The sequence below is a fragment of the Zosterops lateralis genome (genome assembly GCF_965231275.1).
Source record: "Zosterops lateralis genome assembly, chromosome: 3".
Taxonomy (NCBI): Eukaryota; Metazoa; Chordata; class Aves; order Passeriformes; family Zosteropidae; genus Zosterops; species Zosterops lateralis.
In genome coordinates, this window is record NC_139764.1 from 112,765,149 (window position 1) to 112,783,844 (window position 18,696).

General features: G+C 47.9%; 1 protein-coding gene across 1 annotated transcript; it reads right to left on the reverse strand.

Moving 5' to 3' along the window:
* Positions 1 to 382: 382 nt before the first annotated feature.
* ESCO2 (establishment of sister chromatid cohesion N-acetyltransferase 2) lies at positions 383 to 17,900 on the reverse strand (the record flags this gene model as incomplete). The annotated part of the gene is made up of 12 exons (XM_083857662.1): positions 383 to 568; positions 791 to 941; positions 3,691 to 3,929; positions 5,375 to 5,521; positions 6,345 to 6,434; positions 7,447 to 7,578; positions 8,678 to 8,768; positions 10,576 to 10,627; positions 10,759 to 10,813; positions 12,222 to 12,234; positions 12,298 to 12,834; positions 17,881 to 17,900. The coding sequence occupies 12 exons, from the start codon at positions 17,898 to 17,900 to the stop codon at positions 383 to 385; spliced, it is 1,713 nt and encodes a 570-aa protein (XP_083713788.1).
* Between the last annotated feature and the right edge of the window lie 796 nt (positions 17,901 to 18,696).

Genomic DNA, 18,696 nt, shown 5'->3' on the forward strand with positions numbered 1-18,696 from the left:
ATGATCCCAGTCTCAATCCCAATCCCAATGATGATCCCAATCCCGTAGATCCTGATCCCAATCCCGACCCCAGTGACCAAATCCCAATGATTTAAATCATGATGACCCTAATCCTGATCCTGATGATGATCCCGATCACAATGATCTCAATCCTGATCCTGATGATGATCCCGATCCCAACTATCCCAATCCCAATGATCAAATCACAATGATCCCGATGATGATCCCAATCCCACCCATTGGGATTCCAATCCCATTAGGATCTCAATCCCAATGACCCCGATCCTGACTCTGATTATTCTAATCCCAGTCCCAGTCCTGATGATTCTAATCCCAATCCTGATGATGATCCCAATCCCAATCCCGCAGATCCTGATCCCGATTATCCTAATCCCGATCCCAATGACTCCAATCCTGATGTCCATATTCCCATCCTGATGATTCTGATCCCAATCCCGATGACCCCAATGACCCTGCTGATGACCCCAATGACCCTGCTGATGACCCCATTGCTGATGACCCCACTGAGGATCCTGTTGCCAATCCCGTTGCGTTGTTCCCGAGGCGGCTGTAGATTCCAATCACGATGATCCCAATGACCCCACTGATGACCCCATTGCTGACGACCCCACTGCTGACGACCCCATGGCAGGGGTGTTGTCCCCAAGGCAGCTGTAGATCTCAATTACGATGATCCCACTGATGACCCTGTTGCTGATGATCCGGTTGAAGACCCCACTGATGACCCTGTTGACGACCCCATTGCCGATGACCCCATTGATGATCCCACTGATGACCCCGTTGCGCTGTTCCCGAGGCAGCTGTAGACGAGGAAGTCGGGGCGGCCGCAGTATCGCTCGGCAAAGGCCCGGCCGTCCCCGGTGGGCGCCGAAAACGCCAAATCCCCGGGGGCCAGCACCGCCCCGAACACAAACGTGTGCCTGGAGAACAGGGATAACACCGGGAATGGGGACAGGAAACCCCAAATCCCCGGGGCCAGCACCGCCCCCAACACAAACGTGTGCCTGGAACAACGGGATAACACCGGGAATAACGGGAAATGGGGACAGGAAACCCCAAATCCCCGGGGCCAGCACCGCCCCAAACACAAACGTGTGCCTGGAACAACGGGATAACACCGGGAATGGGGACAGGAAACCCCAAATCCCCGGGGCCAGCACCGCCCCCAACACAAACGTGTGCCTGGAACAACGGGATAACACCGGGAATAACGGGAAATGGGGACAGGAAACCCCAAACCCCCGGGGCCAGCACCGCCCCGAACACAAACGTGCGCCTGGAACAACGGGATAACACCGGGAATAACGGGAATGGGGACAGGAAACCCCAAATCCCCGGGGCCAGCACCGCCCCCAACACAAACGTGTGCCTGGAACAACGGGATAACACCGGGAATAACGGGAATGGGGACAGGAAACCCCAAATCCCCGGGGCCAGCACCGCCCCGAACACAAACGTGTGCCTGGAACAACGGGATAACACCGGGAATGGGGACAGGAAACCCCAAATCCCCGGGGCCAGCCTGGAGAAACGGGAATGGGCAGGAAATGGGCAGGGAAACTGGGAAAATGGGTGGGAAAAATGGGAAAATGGGCGGGACTCCTCCTTTCTCCTCCCCAAATCCCACTTTTCCCTACCCTCCCTTGAGCTGAATCCCAGTTTTCCATCTCCATCCCTCTCCAAATCCCACTTCTTTCCCCTCCTCAGATCCCACTTTTCCCCTCCCCAGATCCCAGTTCCCTGTTCTCCCTCCCCAAATCCCGCATTTCCATGTGCATACATCCCCCAGTCTTGCTTTTCCCCTCCCCAGTTCCCACTTTTCCAGCTCCCCAAATCCCACATTTCCCCATCCCAAATCCCACATTTCCCCTCCCACCTCCCCAAATCCTACTTTTCCATCTCCCACCTCTCCAAATCCCACTTTTTGCCCCCAGTTCCCCAAATCCCACTTTTCCCCATCCCCACACTCATTTCCCCATCCCAAATCCTACTTTTCCCCTCCCCAAATCCCAGTTATTCCATGCTCTCTCTTGATCTGAATCCCATTTTTCCATGTCTGTCCCTCCCCAAATCCCACTTTCCCCACCCCAAATCCCACTTTTCTATCTCTATCCCTCCCCAAATCCCACTTTCTCCCCTCCCCACGACCCCCATTTCCCCATCCCAAATCCCAATTTCTCTATCCCCAAACCCCACTTTTCCCTGTCCCCAAATCCCATATTTCCCCTCCCCAAATCCCACTTTTCCATGTCCATGTGTCCCCCAATCCCGCTTTTCCTCTCCCCAGTTCCCACTTTTGCAGCTCCCCAGTTCCCACATTTCCTTGTCCCAAATCCCACTTTCCCCATCCCCAAATCCCACTTTCCCCATCCCAAATCCCACTTTCCCCATCCCAAATCCCACTTTCCCCATCCCAAATCCCACTTTCCCCTCCCCAACTCCCACATTTCCATCTCTATCCCTCCCCAAACCCCCCATTTCCCCATCCCCAGACCCCCCATTTCCCTGTCCCCAATCCCCAATTTGCCCCTCTCCAGTTCCCCAAACCTCACATTTCCCCAGTTCCCCAAACCCCCATTTCCCCATCCCCAAATCCCACATTTCCATCTCCCACCTCCCCAAATCTCACATTTCCCCATCCCCAAATCCCACTTTTCACCCCCAGTTCCCCAAACCCCCCATTTCCCCATCCCCACTTTCCATTTTTCCCCTCCCCAAATCCCACTTTTCCATGTCCATGTGTCCCCCAATCCCGCTTTTCCTCTCCCCAGTTCCCACTTTTGCAGCTCCCCAGTTCCCACATTTCCTTGTCCCAAATCCCACTTTCCCCATCCCCAAATCCCACTTTCCCCATCCCAAATCCCACTTTCCCCTCCCCAACTCCCACATTTCCATCTCTATCCCTCCCCAAACCCCCCATTTCCCCATCCCCAGACCCCCCATTTCCCTGTCCCCAATCCCCAATTTGCCCCTCTCCAGTTCCCCAAACCTCACATTTCCCCAGTTCCCCAAACCCCCATTTCCCCATCCCCAAATCCCACATTTCCATCTCCCACCTCCCTAAGTCCCACATTTCCATCTCCCACCTCCCCAAATCCCACATTTCCATCTCCCACCTCCCTAAGTCCCACATTTCCATCTCCCACCTCCCCAAATCTCACATTTCCCCATCCCCAAATCCCACTTTTCACCCCCAGTTCCCCAAACCCCCCATTTCCCCATCCCCACTTTCCATTTTTCCCCTCCCCAAATCCCACTTTTCCCCATCCCAAATCCTACATTTCCCCTTCCCCAAATCCCATTTTCCCCGTCCCCACCCCAAATCCCACTTTGTCACCTCCCCAAATCCCACACTTCCCCTCTCCAAATTCCCCATTTCCCCATCCCCAAACTCCCCATTTCCCCTCCCCAAACCCCCCATTTCCCCATCCCCAAACCCTCCATTTCCCCGTCCCCAGATCTCACATTTCCCCGTCCCCAGATCCCACATTTCCATCTCTATCCCAACCGGAATCCCAGTTTTCTGTGTCTATCCTTCCATGATTCCCAGTTTTCCCCTCCCCAGATCCCACTTTCCCCTCTCCCACCTCCTCAAACTCCACATTTCCCTGTCCCCGGATCCCACACTTCCCTGTCCCCAACCCCCAATGTCCCCAGGTGTGTCCCCACCTGAGCGTGTCGGCCATCCTGCGGGCGATGCGGCGTCTCCGGCGCGGCCCCAGCACCCAGAGGCGGCTGACCCCGCACACGGCGCCCTCGGGCACGGCCGAGCACCGCCACGCACGGAGACACGGGTCACGGGGGGAATCCTGGGAATCCCCTCGGGAATTCTGGGAATCTCCTCGGGAATTCTGGGGGGCTGGGAGTGCTGATGGGTCCGGCTCCGGCTCCGGCAGCACCCGGAACGCCTGTGGGAACGGGAATGGGAAAGTGAGGATGGGGAATGGGAACTGGGCACAGATCCATGGAACGGGAACTGGGAACGGGGATGAGAATGAGGACGAAAAAGTGGGAATGGGGAACAGGGAATGGGGCACAGATCCAGGGAAAGGGAACTGGGGAATTGGGAATGGGGATGGGAACAGGGAATTGGGAATGGGGAAAAAGAACTGAGAATTGGAATGGAAAACTGGGAACTGGGAATGGGGCACAGATCTATGGAATGGGAACTGGGAATGGGGATAGTGGGAATGGGGATGGCCATTGGGAATGGGAATGGGGAATGGGCACGGGAAAGTGGGAATGGGGCACAGAGCCAGGGAATGGGAACTGGGAACAGGGATGAGAATGAGGATGGAAAAGGGGGAATGGGGACTGGGAATGGGCCACAGATCCATGGAATGGGAACTGGGAATGGGAGGGACTGGGAATTGGGAATGGGGCAGAGATCCAGGGAATGGGAACTGGGAATGGGGATGAGAATGAGGATGGAAAAGTGGGAATGGGAGCTGGGAATTGGGCACAGATCCATGGAATGGGAACTGGGAATGGGGATGAGAATGAGGATGAAAAAGTGGGAATGGGGAACAGGGCACAGATCCAGGGAATGGGAATTGGGATGGAAAACCGGGAATGGAAATGAGAAATGGGGAGTGGAAAATTGAGAATGGGAACTGGGAATGGGAAATTGGGATGGGAAAAGTGGGAATGGGGACTGGGAATGGGGATGGAAAACTAGGAATGGGAATTGGGAACAGGAGCTGGGAATAGGATTTGGGGATGGGAGCTGGGAATGGGACACAGATCCAAAGAATGGGAATGGGAGAGACTGGGAACGGGGAATTGAGAATGGGGAAAAAGAACTGAGAATTGGGATGGAAAACTGGGAACTGGGAATGCGGATTGGGAACAGGGACCGGGAATGGGAACTGGGGCACAGATACAGGGAATGGGAACAGGGAAATGGGAAAAAGAACTGAGAATTGGGATGGAAAACTGGGAACTGGGAAAGGGGAATTGGGAATGGGATTTGGGACACAGATCCAGGGCATGGGGACTCCAACAATGACAGCAATCTTATCAAACGAACATTTAGGCAATAGGTAATTATTCATTAACCACTAATTAATCCCTAACCAATCATTAATCAATCAATCACTAATCGCTACTCAATCATGAATCAATCACAAATCAGTCATCAATTCACTGACCCCTAATCAATCATTAATTAATCACAAATCAATCACGAATCAATCCCTAACCAGTCACTAATGAATCACTAATCAATCACTAATGAGTCGTTAATTACCAAACCCCAGGACAGGCTCAGCCCAGGACGCATTTCCTGGTTCCCACAAACAGAAATTGATCACCAATCAATTAATTAATCACTAATTAATTGCTAATCAATCACCTGCTGGATGGGCTCAGCCACCAGGCAGCCCAGGACGCATTTCCCGGTTCCCACGAAGAGATAAACGCGGGAATTCTCCGGGAGGGATCCCAGGGATGATCCCGGGAATCCCAGCTCGGAATCCACCACCTCCAGCACCTCCTGAGCCTGGAACACAGGGAAAACAGGGTGGGAATTCCTGGGAAAACGGGTGGGAATTCCGGGAAAATGTGGATAGAACTCCCGAGAAATGGGGTGGGAATTCCAGGGAAAATGGGGATGGAATTCCAGGGAAAATAGGGATGGGAATTCCCAGAGAAAATGAGATGGCAATTCCAGGAAAACAGGGATAGGAATTCCTGGGAAAAACAGGGTGGGAATTCTGGAAAAACAGGGATGGAAATTCCGGGGAAATGGGGATGGGATTCCCAAGGAAATGGGATGGGAATTCTCAGGAAATAGGGATGGAAATTCTTGGGAAAGTGGGATGGGAATTCCCAGGGAAAACAAGGATGGAATTCTAGGGAAAACAGGGTGGGAATGCTGGAGAAAACGGTATGGGAATTCCTGAAAAATAGGATGGGAATGGGAGGAAATGCGGATGGAAATTCCAGGGAAAACAGGGATGGAATTCCCAGGGAAATAGGATGGAATTCTGGGAAAAGTGATGGGATATTCCTGGGAAAACGGGATGGGAATTCCCAGGAAAACCAGGATGGGCACCAGGAATTCCTGGGAAAAAGGGACTCATTCCCAAAGAAAGGCTGGGCTTGCACAGGGAGCCGGGATTGGGATTGGGGTGGGAATCAGGGATCAGATCCCAATGGGATTTGGGATTTCAGCATGAGATCCCACTGGGATTGAGGTGGGAATCAGGGATCAGATCCCAATGGGATTTCAGAATCAGCTCCCATTGGGATTTGGGATTGGGGGATTGGGATTTGGGATCATCTCCCGTTCCCAAATGAAACCCCCCAGGAATTCCCAGTACCTTCCTGAGGGCGTATTTGGGGTCCCCGGGCAGGATCAGGACGATTTTCCCGTCCCAGAATTCGGCCACGACGCGCTGCTGCTTCCAGCCCTGCCAGAACAACCCCAAATTCCTGATTAGGATCCCAAATCCCCTGGATCCTGGGATTCCAGGATTGTGGGATTGGAGAACTGGAGGATCCCAGGATTTTGGGATTGGGGGATTTTGGGATTGAGAGATCCTGGGATTCTGAGATTGGGGGATCCTGAGATTGGGGAGTTTTGGAATTCCGTGACTGGGGGATCCTGGGATTGGGAGATTCCAGGACTGGGAGATTGGGATTTGGAGGATTTCAGGATCTCAGATTCCAGAATTCCAGCATTCCAGGATTCTGGGATTGGGGGATCCTGAGATTGGGGTGTTTTGGAATTCTGGGATTGGGGGATCCTGAGATTGGGGTGTTTTGGAATTCTGGGATTGGGGGATCCTGAGATTGGGGTGTTTTGGAATTCTGGGATTGGGGGATCCTGAGATTGGGGTGTTTTGGAATTCTGGGATTGGGGGATCCTGAGATTGGGGTGTTTTGGAATTCTGGGATTGGGGGATCCTGGGATTTGGGGATCCTGGGATTGGGGGATCCTGGGATTGGGGGATTGGGAGATTCCAGGACTGGGGGATTGGGGGATTTTGGGATCGCAGATTCCAGAATTCCAGCATTCCAGGATTCCGGGATTGGGGGAATTCTGATTCCAGGATTGGGGGATTGAAGAATTCTGGGTCTGGGGGATTTGGGAGTGTGGAATTCCAGGATTGGGAGATTCTGGGATTTCAGGATTGGCCAACCCAGGATTCCATCATTGCAGGATTCTGGGATTGGGAGATCTTGGATTCCAGGACTCTGGGATTGGGGGATCCCAGGATTTTGGGATTTCAGGATTGGCCAACCCAGGATTCCATCATTGCGGGATTCTGGGATTGGGAGATCTTGGATTCCAGGACTCTGGGATTGGGGGATCCCAGGATTTTGGGATTGGGGGATCCTGGGATTCCAGGACTGGGAGATTCCCCCATTCCCATTTCCCTCATTCCCATTTTTCCCCAGCCATTCCCAGTTTTTGCTCACCAGGTACCTCAGGCCCTCCCGGAGCCTCCGGTGGTGCCGAAGGTGCTGGAGCCGATCCTCGGGAATTCCGGGGGCAAAAACCATCCCACAGGAGCCACACTGTCCTGCCCCCAGCTCCCTCTGCCCTAAATCCTGCCAAAAAATGGGAAAAACGGGAATTCTGGGAATGAAAATCATCCCACAGGACCCACATTGTCCCACATTGTCCCAAATCCTGCCAAAAAATGGGAAAAATGGGAATTCTGGGAATGAAAATCATCCCACAGGACCCACATTGTCCTGCCCCCAGCTCCCTCTGCCCCAAATCCTGCCAAAAAATGGGAATTCTGGGAATGTCAGGAAAGGCTTGGGAATCAGGGCAGGGAATGCTGGGAAAAGCTTGGGAATGTGGGAAAGGAATCCCAGGAAAAGCTCAGGAATGTCAAAAGGGAGTTGCAGGAAAAGTTCTGGAATGAGGAGAGGAAAATCTGGGAAAAGTTTCGGAATGTGAGGAGGGAGTTCTGGGAAAATCTTGGGAATGTGGAAAGGGAATTCTGGGAAAATCTCGGGAATGTGAGGAGGGAATTCCAGGAAAAGTTGGGAATATGGGGAAGGGAATTCCAGGAAAATGTTGGGAATGCAGTTGGGGCAGGGCAGGAACAGCCATGAGGAATTCCCAATGGGAATGGGGGAAAAAGGACGGGAATGAAGGAGTGAAGAAAAGGATTTCAGGATGGGAATTTGGGATGGAAATGGATTCAGGATTTTCAGGAAAGGATTGGATTTACAGAAAGGATTTCGGGATGGGAATCCCAGGTGGGAATCTGGGAATGGATTTAGGGATGGGAATGTGGGATGGGAATTTGGGAAAAGGATTTTGGGACAGGAATTTGGGATGGGAATGGATTTGGGGAAAGGATTGGATTTACAGAAGGGATTTCAGGATGGGAATTTGGGATTTAGGGAAGGGTTTGGAGCCCCAGGAACGGCTCCACATTCCAGGGAAGTGTCGGGATTTGGGAATTTTCCCCTCCCAGAGGGATCCAAGATTTGGATCCAAGGCCTGGGAAGGGCCAGGAATGATCCCCAAAAAACCTGGGAATGATCCCAAAGCTCCAGAACGATCCCCAAAGCTGCCACAATTCCCAATTTCCATTACTGAGAATTCCCAGAATTCCCAATTCCCATTCCCAGGGAATTCCCGGCTTTCCCACCCCAGGGAATTCCCAAATTTCCCCCCTGGGAAGCTCACAATGATCAGCTGATCCCAGGAATTCAAATCCTTGGATTTCTTGGGAGCTTTTCCAGAGGGGCCGAAGGGAGCCGGGAGCTCCTCCAGGGGCCTGGAAAACAACGGGAAAAATGGGAAAAAATATGGAAAAAATGGGAAAAACAGGGGGGAAAGGAGGAAAAACTTGGAAAAATGGGAAAAGTGAGAAAAGCAGGGAAATTCTGGGAAAATATAGGGAAAAACTGGGAATAATGAGGGAAAAAGTGGGAAAAAATAGGAAGAACTGGGAAAAATTGGGAAAAGGTGAGAAAAACTAAGGAAAATTGAGGAAAAGTGGGAAAACTAGGAAAAATGGAACAAGCAGGGAAGAGTGGGAAAAATCAGGAAAACGGGGAAAAAGTGGAAAAAAGTGGGGAAAAACACAGAAAAGTGAGAAAAGTGGGTAAAGTAGGAAAAACTGGAAAATTTGGGAAAAGCAGGGGAAAAAGGGAAAAAGTGGAAAAAACTGGGAAAACCAGAGGGAAACTCAGACTGGGAAAAAACAAGGAAAAACATGGGGAGAACTGGGAATAAAGGAGGGAAAATTGGGAAAAAACAGGGAAAACTGAGAAAAACAGGGAGAAAGAGAGGAGAAGTGGGAAAAAAAAGGAAAAAAAAAACTGGGAAAAAGTGGGAAAAACAAGGGAGAAATGGGAAAAGTGGGAAAATCTGGGAAAGATGAAGGAGAACTGAGGAAAACCAGGGAAAAGGTGGGAAGAACTTCAGAAAAGGGGAAAAAAAAAGGCGGGGGAAAGGGGAAAAAAGGGGAAAAAAGGGGAAAAAAGGGGAAAAAAGGGGAAAAAAGGGGAAAAAAGGGGAAAAAAGGGGAAAAAAGGGGAAAAAAGGGGAAAAAAGGGGGGGAAAAAAGGGGGGAAAAAAAGGGGGGAAAAAAAGGGGGGAAAAAAAGGGGGGAAAAAAAGGGGGGAAAAAAAGGGGGGAAAAAAAGGGGGGAAAAAAAGGGGGGAAAAAAAGGGGGGAAAAAAAGGGGGGGAAAAAGGGGGGAAAAAAGGGGGGAAAAAAGGGGGGAAAAAAGGGGGGAAAAAAGGGGGGAAAAAAGGGGGGAAAAAAGGGGGGAAAAAAGGGGGGAAAAAAGGGGGGAAAAAAGGGGGAGAAAAAAGGGGGAGAAAAAAGGGGGAAAAAAAAGGGGGAAAAAAAAGGGGGAAAAAAAAGGGGGAAAAAAAAGGGGGAAAAAAAAGGGGGAAAAAAAAGGGGGAAAAAAAAGGGGGAAAAAAAAGGGGGAAAAAAAAGGGGGAAAAAAAAGGGGGGAAAAAAAGGGGGAAAAAAAAGGGGGAAAAAAAAGGGGGAAAAAAAAGGGGGAAAAAAAAGGGGGAAAAAAAAGGGGGAAAAAAAAGGGGGAAAAAAAAGGGGGAAAAAAAAGGGGGAAAAAAAAGGGGGAAAAAAAAGGGGGAAAAAAAAGGGGGGAAAAAAAGGGGGGAAAAAAAGGGGGGAAAAAAAGGGGGAAAAAAAAGGGGGGAAAAAAAGGGGGGAAAAAAAGGGGGAAAAAAAAGGGGGAAAAAAAAGGGGGAAAAAAAGGGGGAAAAAAAGGGGGAAAAAAAGGGGGAAAAAAAGGGGGAAAAAAAGGGGGAAAAAAAGGGGGGAAAAAAAGGGGGGAAAAAAAGGGGGGAAAAAAAGGGGGGAAAAAAAGGGGGGAAAAAAAGGGGGGAAAAAAAGGGGGGAAAAAAGGGAAGGTGAGAAAAGCAGGGAAAATCCAGGAAAAACTGGAAAGCACAGGGAAATAAATGGAGAAAAACTTGGAATGATGGGGGAAAATTGGGGAAAAACTGGGAAAATAGGGGGAAAGTGGGAAAAGCAGGGGGGAAAAAAGGAAAAAAACATGGGAAAAGTGGGAAAAACCAGGAAAATCAGGAGTGGGATCTCACCTCCTCCTGCTGGGAAGGAAAATGGGGAAGAGCCCGGCCGGGCACGAAGAGCCTGGAAAAAAAATCCCAAAATTTTCCTCAGGAAAAGGGGAAGGAGAAATCCCAGCCCCAAATCCTGGGAATTGTCCACCCTCAGAGCCCAGAAATTCCTGGGAAAGAATTCCTGAGGTTTTCCTGACTCACCTGAGTCTTTCTTGGGGCTGAGGGAATCCTGGGGATGAGGAATTCCAGGGGGATCCTGTGGAGGAAGAGAGAATTCCAGGGAAAAATGGGAATTTTGGGGGATTGAGGCAATTACAGAGGGGTTTTCTGGGATTTTCCAAGGATTTTTCAAGGAATTCCTCAAGAAAATTTTGGAATTTGGGAGCCCAAATTTCCCCTGGGAGAAAAATCAGGAAAATCTGGGATTGGTTCCAGGGAAGGGGAAAAATCTTTGGGAAATTTGGGATTTTGGGGGATTTTTTTTTTTTTTTGGGATTTGGCTCCTGGATCCCACAAAATTCAGTGGGAATTTGAGCCAAATTTGGGGAAAAGGAGCTGGAATTCCTGGCCTGGTTTTCCCAGGGAAAATCCAGAGCCTTGAGGGGTCTGGGAGGTTTTTCTTGGGGAAAGAAAATTTGGGAATTTTTCCCTTCAGCCAAAAATCCACAGAGTCTTGGAAATGCCCCAAAAATCCCAAAGGAAAATCCCACAGAAAAAAAAAATCCCCCAAGAATTCCAAAGGGGAAATTCCAAAGGAAAATCCCCCAAAATCCCAAAGGAATTTCACAGGAAAATCCCACAGATAAAAAAATCCCAAGAATTCCAAAGGGAAAATTCCAAAGGAAATCCCATAGGAAAATTCCTCAGTATTTCCAAAAGAATTCCCAAAGAAACTTCCCAGGAATTCCAAAGAAAAACCTAAAAATTCCCCAAGGAATTCCCAAAGAATTATTCCAAAAAATCCCACAGGGAAATTCCCCAAGAATTCCAAAGGGAAATCCCAAAGGAATCCCAAAGTAATCCCAAGGGAATTCCCGAGGAATGTCCAGGAATTCCACAGGAAAATCCCAAAAGAAAAACCCCCCAGAATTATCCCCAAAAATCCCACAGGGAAATTCCTGAAGAATTCCAAAAGGAAATCCCAAAGGAAAAAATCCTACAAGAATCCCAAAAGAAATTCCCAAGGAATCTCCCAGAAATTCCAGAGGAAAATTCCAAAAGGAAAATTCCTCAAGAATTCCAAATTAATCCCCAAGAAAAATCCCAAAGGAAAATCCCAAAGGAATCCCCCAAGAATTCCACAGGAAAATTCCCCAACTCCCACAGGAATTCCCAAGGAAAATCCCCAAGGAATCCTTCAGAATATCCAGGAATTCCAAAGGAAAATCCCAAGATTTCACCCCCAAAAATCCCACAGGATTCCCCCGAGAATTCTACAGGAAAATCCTCCAGGAATTCTAAAGGATTTCCAAAGGAAAATCCCAAAGACATTTCCCAGGAATTCCAAAGGAAAATCCCAAAAATTCCCCCCCAAAATCTCACAGGATTCCCAAGAATTCCAAAGGGAAATTCCAAAGAAAATCCCTTGGGAATTTCCCTCCCTCTGACCCTTCCCAATCCTGGAATCCAGGAATTCCCGGGAATTCTCCCCACCCCTCACTCACCTCCTTCCCTGACTTTTCCAAAGGATTTTTCCTGGGAATTTCCTCCTTTGAACATTCCTGGTTTCCTTCTCTTGATTTTTCCAAAGGATTTTTCCTGGGAATTTCCTCTTCTACTTCCAAATATTCCTTGTTTTCCTTCCCTGACTTTTCCAGAGGGTTTTTCCTGGGAATTTCCTCTTTTGACCATTCCCTGTTTTCTTTCCCCTCCGAGTTTTCCAGGGGATTTTTCCTGGGAATTTCCTCTTTTCCCTTTGACCATTCCCTGTTTTCTTTCCCCTCTGAGTTTTCCGGGGGGTTTTTTCCAGGTTCTCCCGGGTTTTTTTGGGATTTTTTCCGGGATTTTTTCCCGCTGAGGAAGAAGGAGGATCCCAGGGGGAGGCGCAGGGGGGGCCTGACCCCCACACTGAGCACCCGGAACGAGGAATTCCCGGATTTAACATTCCCACAATTCCCAACATTCCCCTTGTTTTCCCCTTTGGGAATCTCCTGTCCATCCTTGGGATTGCCTTTGCCTTTGGAGCTGCAATTCCAGCCAGAATTCCCAGGATTTTTGGTGGAATTCCCAGGATTTTTGGTGGAATTCCCAGGATTTTTACAGGAATTCCCGAAACTTCTGCCGGAATTCCCAAGATTTCTGCTGGAATTCCCAAGATTTCTGCCGGAATTCCCAAGATTTCTGCTGGAATTCCCAAGATTTCTGCCGGAATTCCCAAAATTTTTGCCGGAATTCCCAGAGTTTTTGCCAGAATTCTTAAGATTTTTACCAGCACTCCCACAATTTCTATTGGAATTCCCAAGATTTCTGCCAGAATTCCCAGGATTTCTGCCGGAATTCCCCAAAATTCTGCCAGAATTCCCAAGATTTTTGTCAGAATTCCCAATTTTTTCTGGGAATTTCCCCTCCCCCAGCAGCTCCCGCAGCCGTTTCCTCTCCAGAGGATCCAGGTAAAGCCTTTTCCCATAAAAAGCCCCCACAGGAAATTGGGAATTTTGGGGAATTCCTGAATTTCCGGCCGGGATTTCCAATCTTCGGGGTAAAATTTCCTTCTCCTGTTTTTCCTCCTCCTCAGAACTGGAATTTTGGGAATTTTTTGGGGATTTTGGGGATCCAGGAGCAGCTCGGAGCCGTTTGGTCACCGGGGTCTGGAATTCTGAGCAGGAGCTGGAAAAAAAAACAAAACAGAAATGAGGGATCAGAATTTGGGATAACAGCAATTCCTGGATTTTCCCCAAAAAAATCTCATTTATCCCATCAAAATTCCCATTTTCCCTGCCAAAAATCCCAAATTTCCCTCCCAAATAATCCCATTGTTCCCCCATTTTACCCAAAAATCCCAAATTTTCTCCCCAAAAATCCCATTTTTCCCCTATTTTTCTTTTTTCCTCCAAGTTCCCAAAATTTTCCCCAAAATTCCTATTCTTCCTGCCAAATTTCCTTTTTTCCCCTAAAAATCCCATTTTCCCCCCCATTTTTCTCACCAATTCCCATTTTCTCCCCCAAAATTCCCATTTTCCCAAACAATCCAAATTTTTTCACAAAAAAATTCCAATTTTTCCAACCAAAATTCTCCTTTTCCCTACATTTTCCCCCTCAAAATCCCAATATTTTCCCCCAAAATCCCAATCTTTTCCTGAAATTCACATTTCTTCTGCAAAATTCCCATTTTTCTTGCCAAAATTTTCCAATTTTTCCCCCAAAACATTCCATTATCTCCCCATTTTCCTCAAAAATCCCAAATTTTACTCACCAAAATTCCCATTTTCCTCTCAAAAATTCCCAACTTTTTGTGTCAAAATTGCTATTTTCCCCCCTATTTTTCCCTTTCCCCCCCAAATCTCAATTTTTTCCCCAAAAATTCCAATTTTTCCTGCCGAAATTCCATTTTTTCCCACCACAATTCTTATTTTTCCTGTCAAAATTCCTATTAAAAAAAAAAAAAAACCACCAAAATTTTCCCCCAAAATCCCAAATCTTTCTCCCCAAATTCCTTTTTTTTTTTTTTCCCAAATTCCTGGATTTGGGGAATCTTCCCTCATGGAATTCACAGATTCTGAGGATTTTGAGGGGGATTTTCAGGGAATTTTTTGGATTTTTCAGGTTTATTTTTTTATTATTCTTAGGGGATTTTGGGGGGGAATTTTTTTTGGATTTTCAGAGATTTTGGGAGGGATTTTGGGGATTTTTTTGAGGATATTTTGGGGGGATTTTTTTTGATTTTTGGGAGTTTTTTTGGATTTTTGGGGGAGTTTTTGAGGGTATTTTCGGGGATTTTTTTTTTGATTTTTGGGAGATTTTTTGAGGATTTTGGGGATTTTTTTTTATTTTTGGGAGATATTTTTGGATTTTGGGGATTTTTTGAGGTTTTTTTTGATTTTTGGAATTTTTTGAGGGTATTTTTGGGGGATTTTTTTGGATTTTTGGGAGTTTTTTTGATTTTTGGGGGAGTTTTTGAGGGTATTTTTGGGACTTTTTTTGGATTTTTGGGGGAGTTTTTGAGGGTATTTTTGGGGATTTTTTTTGATTTTTGGAACATTTTTTTGGAGGATTTGGGGGATTTTTGAGGGTGTTTTGGAGGGATTTTTTTTTATTTTTGGGACTTTTTTGGATCTTTGGGAGTTTTTTGGAGGATTTTGGGGGGATTTTTTGAGGGTATTTTTGGAGGATTTTTTTGATTTTTGGGAGATTTTTTGGAGAACTTGGGGGATTTTTGAGGGTATTTTTTGGACTTTTTTTTTGATTTTTGGGGGATTTTTTTGGATTTTTGGGAGATTTTTTTGGAGGATTTTGGGGATTTTTGAGGATTTTTTTTTATTTTTGGGAGATTTTTTGGAGAACTTTGGGGATTTTTGAGGGTATTTTTTGGACTTTTTTTTTGATTTTTGGGGGATTTTTTTTGATTTTTGGGAGATTTTTTTGGAGGATATTGGGGATTTTTGAGGGTATTTTTGGGGGACTGTTTTGGATTTTTTGGGAGATTTTTTTGGATTTTTCAGAGTTTTTTTGGAGGATTTTGGGGATTTTTTTGGAGATTTTCGGGGGATTTTTTTGGAGATTTTCAGGGGATTTTTTTGGAGATTTTTGGGGGATTTTTTGAGGGTATTTTGGGGGGATTTTTGGGAGTTTTTTTGAGGATTTGGGGATTTTTTGAGGGTATTTTGGGGGTATTTTGGCCCTGACTCACCCTGGGGGTTCCCGGCTCCGTTTCCGGGGTGTTCCCGCGGCGTCTCCGCAGCTGCTGCAAAATCCAACATTCCACAGGTTGGGATGGAAATTCCAGCAATTCCCCAAAATCTGGGAATTCCGGGAGCCTTTTCCCCCCCCTCGGGATCTTTCCCACATTCCAGCCCCGGGAAATCCCATTAAATCCCATTTTTTTTACCCTTTGAAGTCCCAAAAATCCCATTTTTGAGCCTTTAAAATCCCATTTTTTACTCTTTGAATTCCCATCAATCCCATTAAACCCCCAAAAAATTCCCATTTTTCAGCATTTCAATCCCCAAAATTCCCATTAAATCCCAATTCTTTACCCTTTGAATCCCCGTTTAGTCCCATAAATCCCCAAAAAAATCCCATTAATTCCCAGAAATTCCCATTAAATCCAAAAAAAAAAAATCCCCTTTTTTTTAAATCTTTGAAACCCCATCAATTCCAAAAATCCCTTTTTTTGGGGGGGTCCCCAAAATTTGTGTTGGGTTTTTTTTTGAGGATCCCCAAAATTCTTTGGGTTTTTTTTGGGGGGTCCCCAAATCCTTTTGAGGGTTTTTTTGGGGGGTTCCCAAATATTTTGGGGGTTTTCTTGGGGGGGGGGTCCCAAATCTTTGGTGGTTTTGGAGGTTGCCAAATATTTTTTGAGATTTTTTTGGGGGGAGTTCCCAACTTCTTTAGGGTTTTTATAGATTTTTGTTTTTTATTCTTTTTTCTTTGTGGGTTTTTTTTTTTTTTTTTTTGTTTTTTTTTGTTTGTTTGTTTGTTGGTTTGTTTTTTTTTTTGTGGTTTTTTTTTTTCTTTTTATTTTATTTTGGGGTTTTTTTGCAGTTCCCAAATATTTTTTGGAGTTTTTTTCAGAGTTCACAAATCCTTTTGGGGTTTTCCAAAATCCTTTTGGGGTTTTTTTGGGATTCCCCAAATCATTTTTGTTTTTTTTGGTTTTTTTTTTTTTTTTTAGGATCCCCAAATCTTTGGGATGGCGTTTACAGGGAGAAAATCCAAAAAAAAACCCTAAAAAAACCCCCGATAAATGACACCTAAAATATCCCAGGAATGTCCCTAAATCCCTGCCCGGGGGCAGGAACTGGAATGGTGAGAGAATTCCCAAAAAAAAATTCCCAAAAATCTCCCTCTCAAAATCCCAAAATATTCATGAGGGGAAAATCCCCCAAACTCCCCACAGAAATATCCCAAAATGACCCCAAAATCCAAGCTCTGGCTCTTCCACCGTGAGAAAACCCCAAAATCCTCACAGAACTCCCTGAAAACAGCTCCAAAAACGCAAAAAAACTATTCCTGGAGCCCCAAAAATTCCCAAAAATCTTGGGAATCTGGAATTTCCCCTCAGGAGCCCCAAATTCCTGCCCGGAGCTGCCTCAGAGACCCCAAAGATCCCTCAGAGACCCCAAAGATCCCTCAGAGCCTCCAAAGATCCCTCAGAGCCCCCAAGGACCCCTCAGAGCTCCTTTAGAGCTCTCTCAGAACCCTCAGAGTCCTCAAAGATTCCCTCAGAACCCTCAGAGTCCTCAAAGATTCCCTCAGAACCCTCAGAGTCCTCAAAGATTCCCTCAGAACCTTTAGAGTCCTCAAAGATTCCCTCAGAACCCTCAGAGTCCTCAAAGAGCTCCCTCAGAGCCTCCAAAACTTCCTCAGAACTGTCAGAGCCTTCAAAAACCCCTCAGAGCTCCCTCAGAGCCCTCAAAGATCCTTCAGAGCCCTCCGAGCCCTCAAAGCCTCCAAAGCTTCCTCAAAGGTCCCTCAGAGCTCTCAGATTCTTCAGAGCTCCCTCAGAGCCTCCTCAGAGCCCTCAAAGATCCCTCAGAGCCTCTAAAGCTTCCTCAGAGGTCCTTCAGAACCCTCAGAGCTCCTTTAGAGCTCTCTCAGAACCATCATTGCCCCCTCAGAGCCCTCATTGCCCCCTCAGAGCCCTCAAATATTTCTCAGAGCTCCTTCAGACCCCTCAGAGCCCCCTCAGAGCCTCCAAAGCTTCCTCAGAGCTCCCTCAGAACTCTCAGAGCCTTCAGAGTCCTCAAAGATCTCTCAGAACCCCCAGTGCCCCCTCAGAGCCTTCAAATATTTCTCAGAGCTCCTTCGGAGCCCTCAGAGCGCTGAGAGGCCCCTCAGAGCTCCCTCAGAGCCCGTACAGAGCTCTGAAAGCCTCCTCAGAGCCCTCAGAGCTCCTTCGGATTCCTCAGAGCTTCCTCAGGGCCCTCAGAGCCCCTAACAGCCTCCTCACAGCACCTCACAGCTCCCTCAGAGCCAGAGCCCTCTGAGCTCTCTCGTAGCCTTCTCGTAGCCTTCTCATAGCCCCCTCACAGCTCCCTCCGAGCTCTCTCGTAACCTCCTCACAGCCCTCTCAGAGCTCTCTCATAACCCCCTCAGAGCTCTCTCATAACCCCCTCAGAGCCCCCTCCGAGCTCTCTCGTAGCCCCCGCAGAGCCGCTCACTCACCTGAGCGCCACCTCCGCCATCTTCGCTTCCCGCCTTCTGCCGCGCGCCTTCGAACCGCCCGCGCTGCTCTTCTATTGGCTGAGCGCCGCGTCAATCAACCTCCCTCGCTTCCCATTGGCCGAGCAGCGCGCGGCTTTTGCTTTGGATCCGCCTTGCCGGTTTGGCAGCCAATCAGAGAGCGCGGTTTCGCAGCGCGGGCCCGCGGTAAGACTCCGACTCCCGGCGTGCTGTGCGGGAACAGAGCGGCGCTTCCTCGTTCTGGGGCGCGCGAGGGGTGATGGGAGTTGTAGTCGCGCGTCTCGGGCGCGGGAGATTCTGAGGGGAAAAGTGGGAATGGAAGGAATTGGGAGGGGGGTGGGAGTCACTGGGCAGTTAACGAGGCGCTAATTAAGGATTTTTGTGTTAATTGGGGCACAGGGAGCTGTGGGTAGGCGGGGATCCCGTCCTTTGCCCCAGGGTGCTCCAAGCCCCGATGTCCCGCCTGGCTTTGGGCACTGCCAGGGACTCCAACAGAAACCGGGAAAAAGGAAAAAAAGGGAAAAAGGTGGAAAAGTCGGCTCTAGACTGGAATTTTCACATTTTACACATCAAAACCCCAAAGATATTCTCCTTTATTGTCCCTAAATGGTCCAGCTGGGAGGGTTTGGTTCCCTCTTGATTATCGAGCTCTTGCCTTGGATATGTTAATTAGGTTCTAATTGTTCCTCTTCTGGTTTTTTTCCCTGTTTCGGTGACAAAAAGAGAAAAAAATGGGGGAGAGGGAAAAGTGGAGGGCGAAGAGAGAAAGGAATGGGGGAAAGGGGTGGAAAAAGGGAA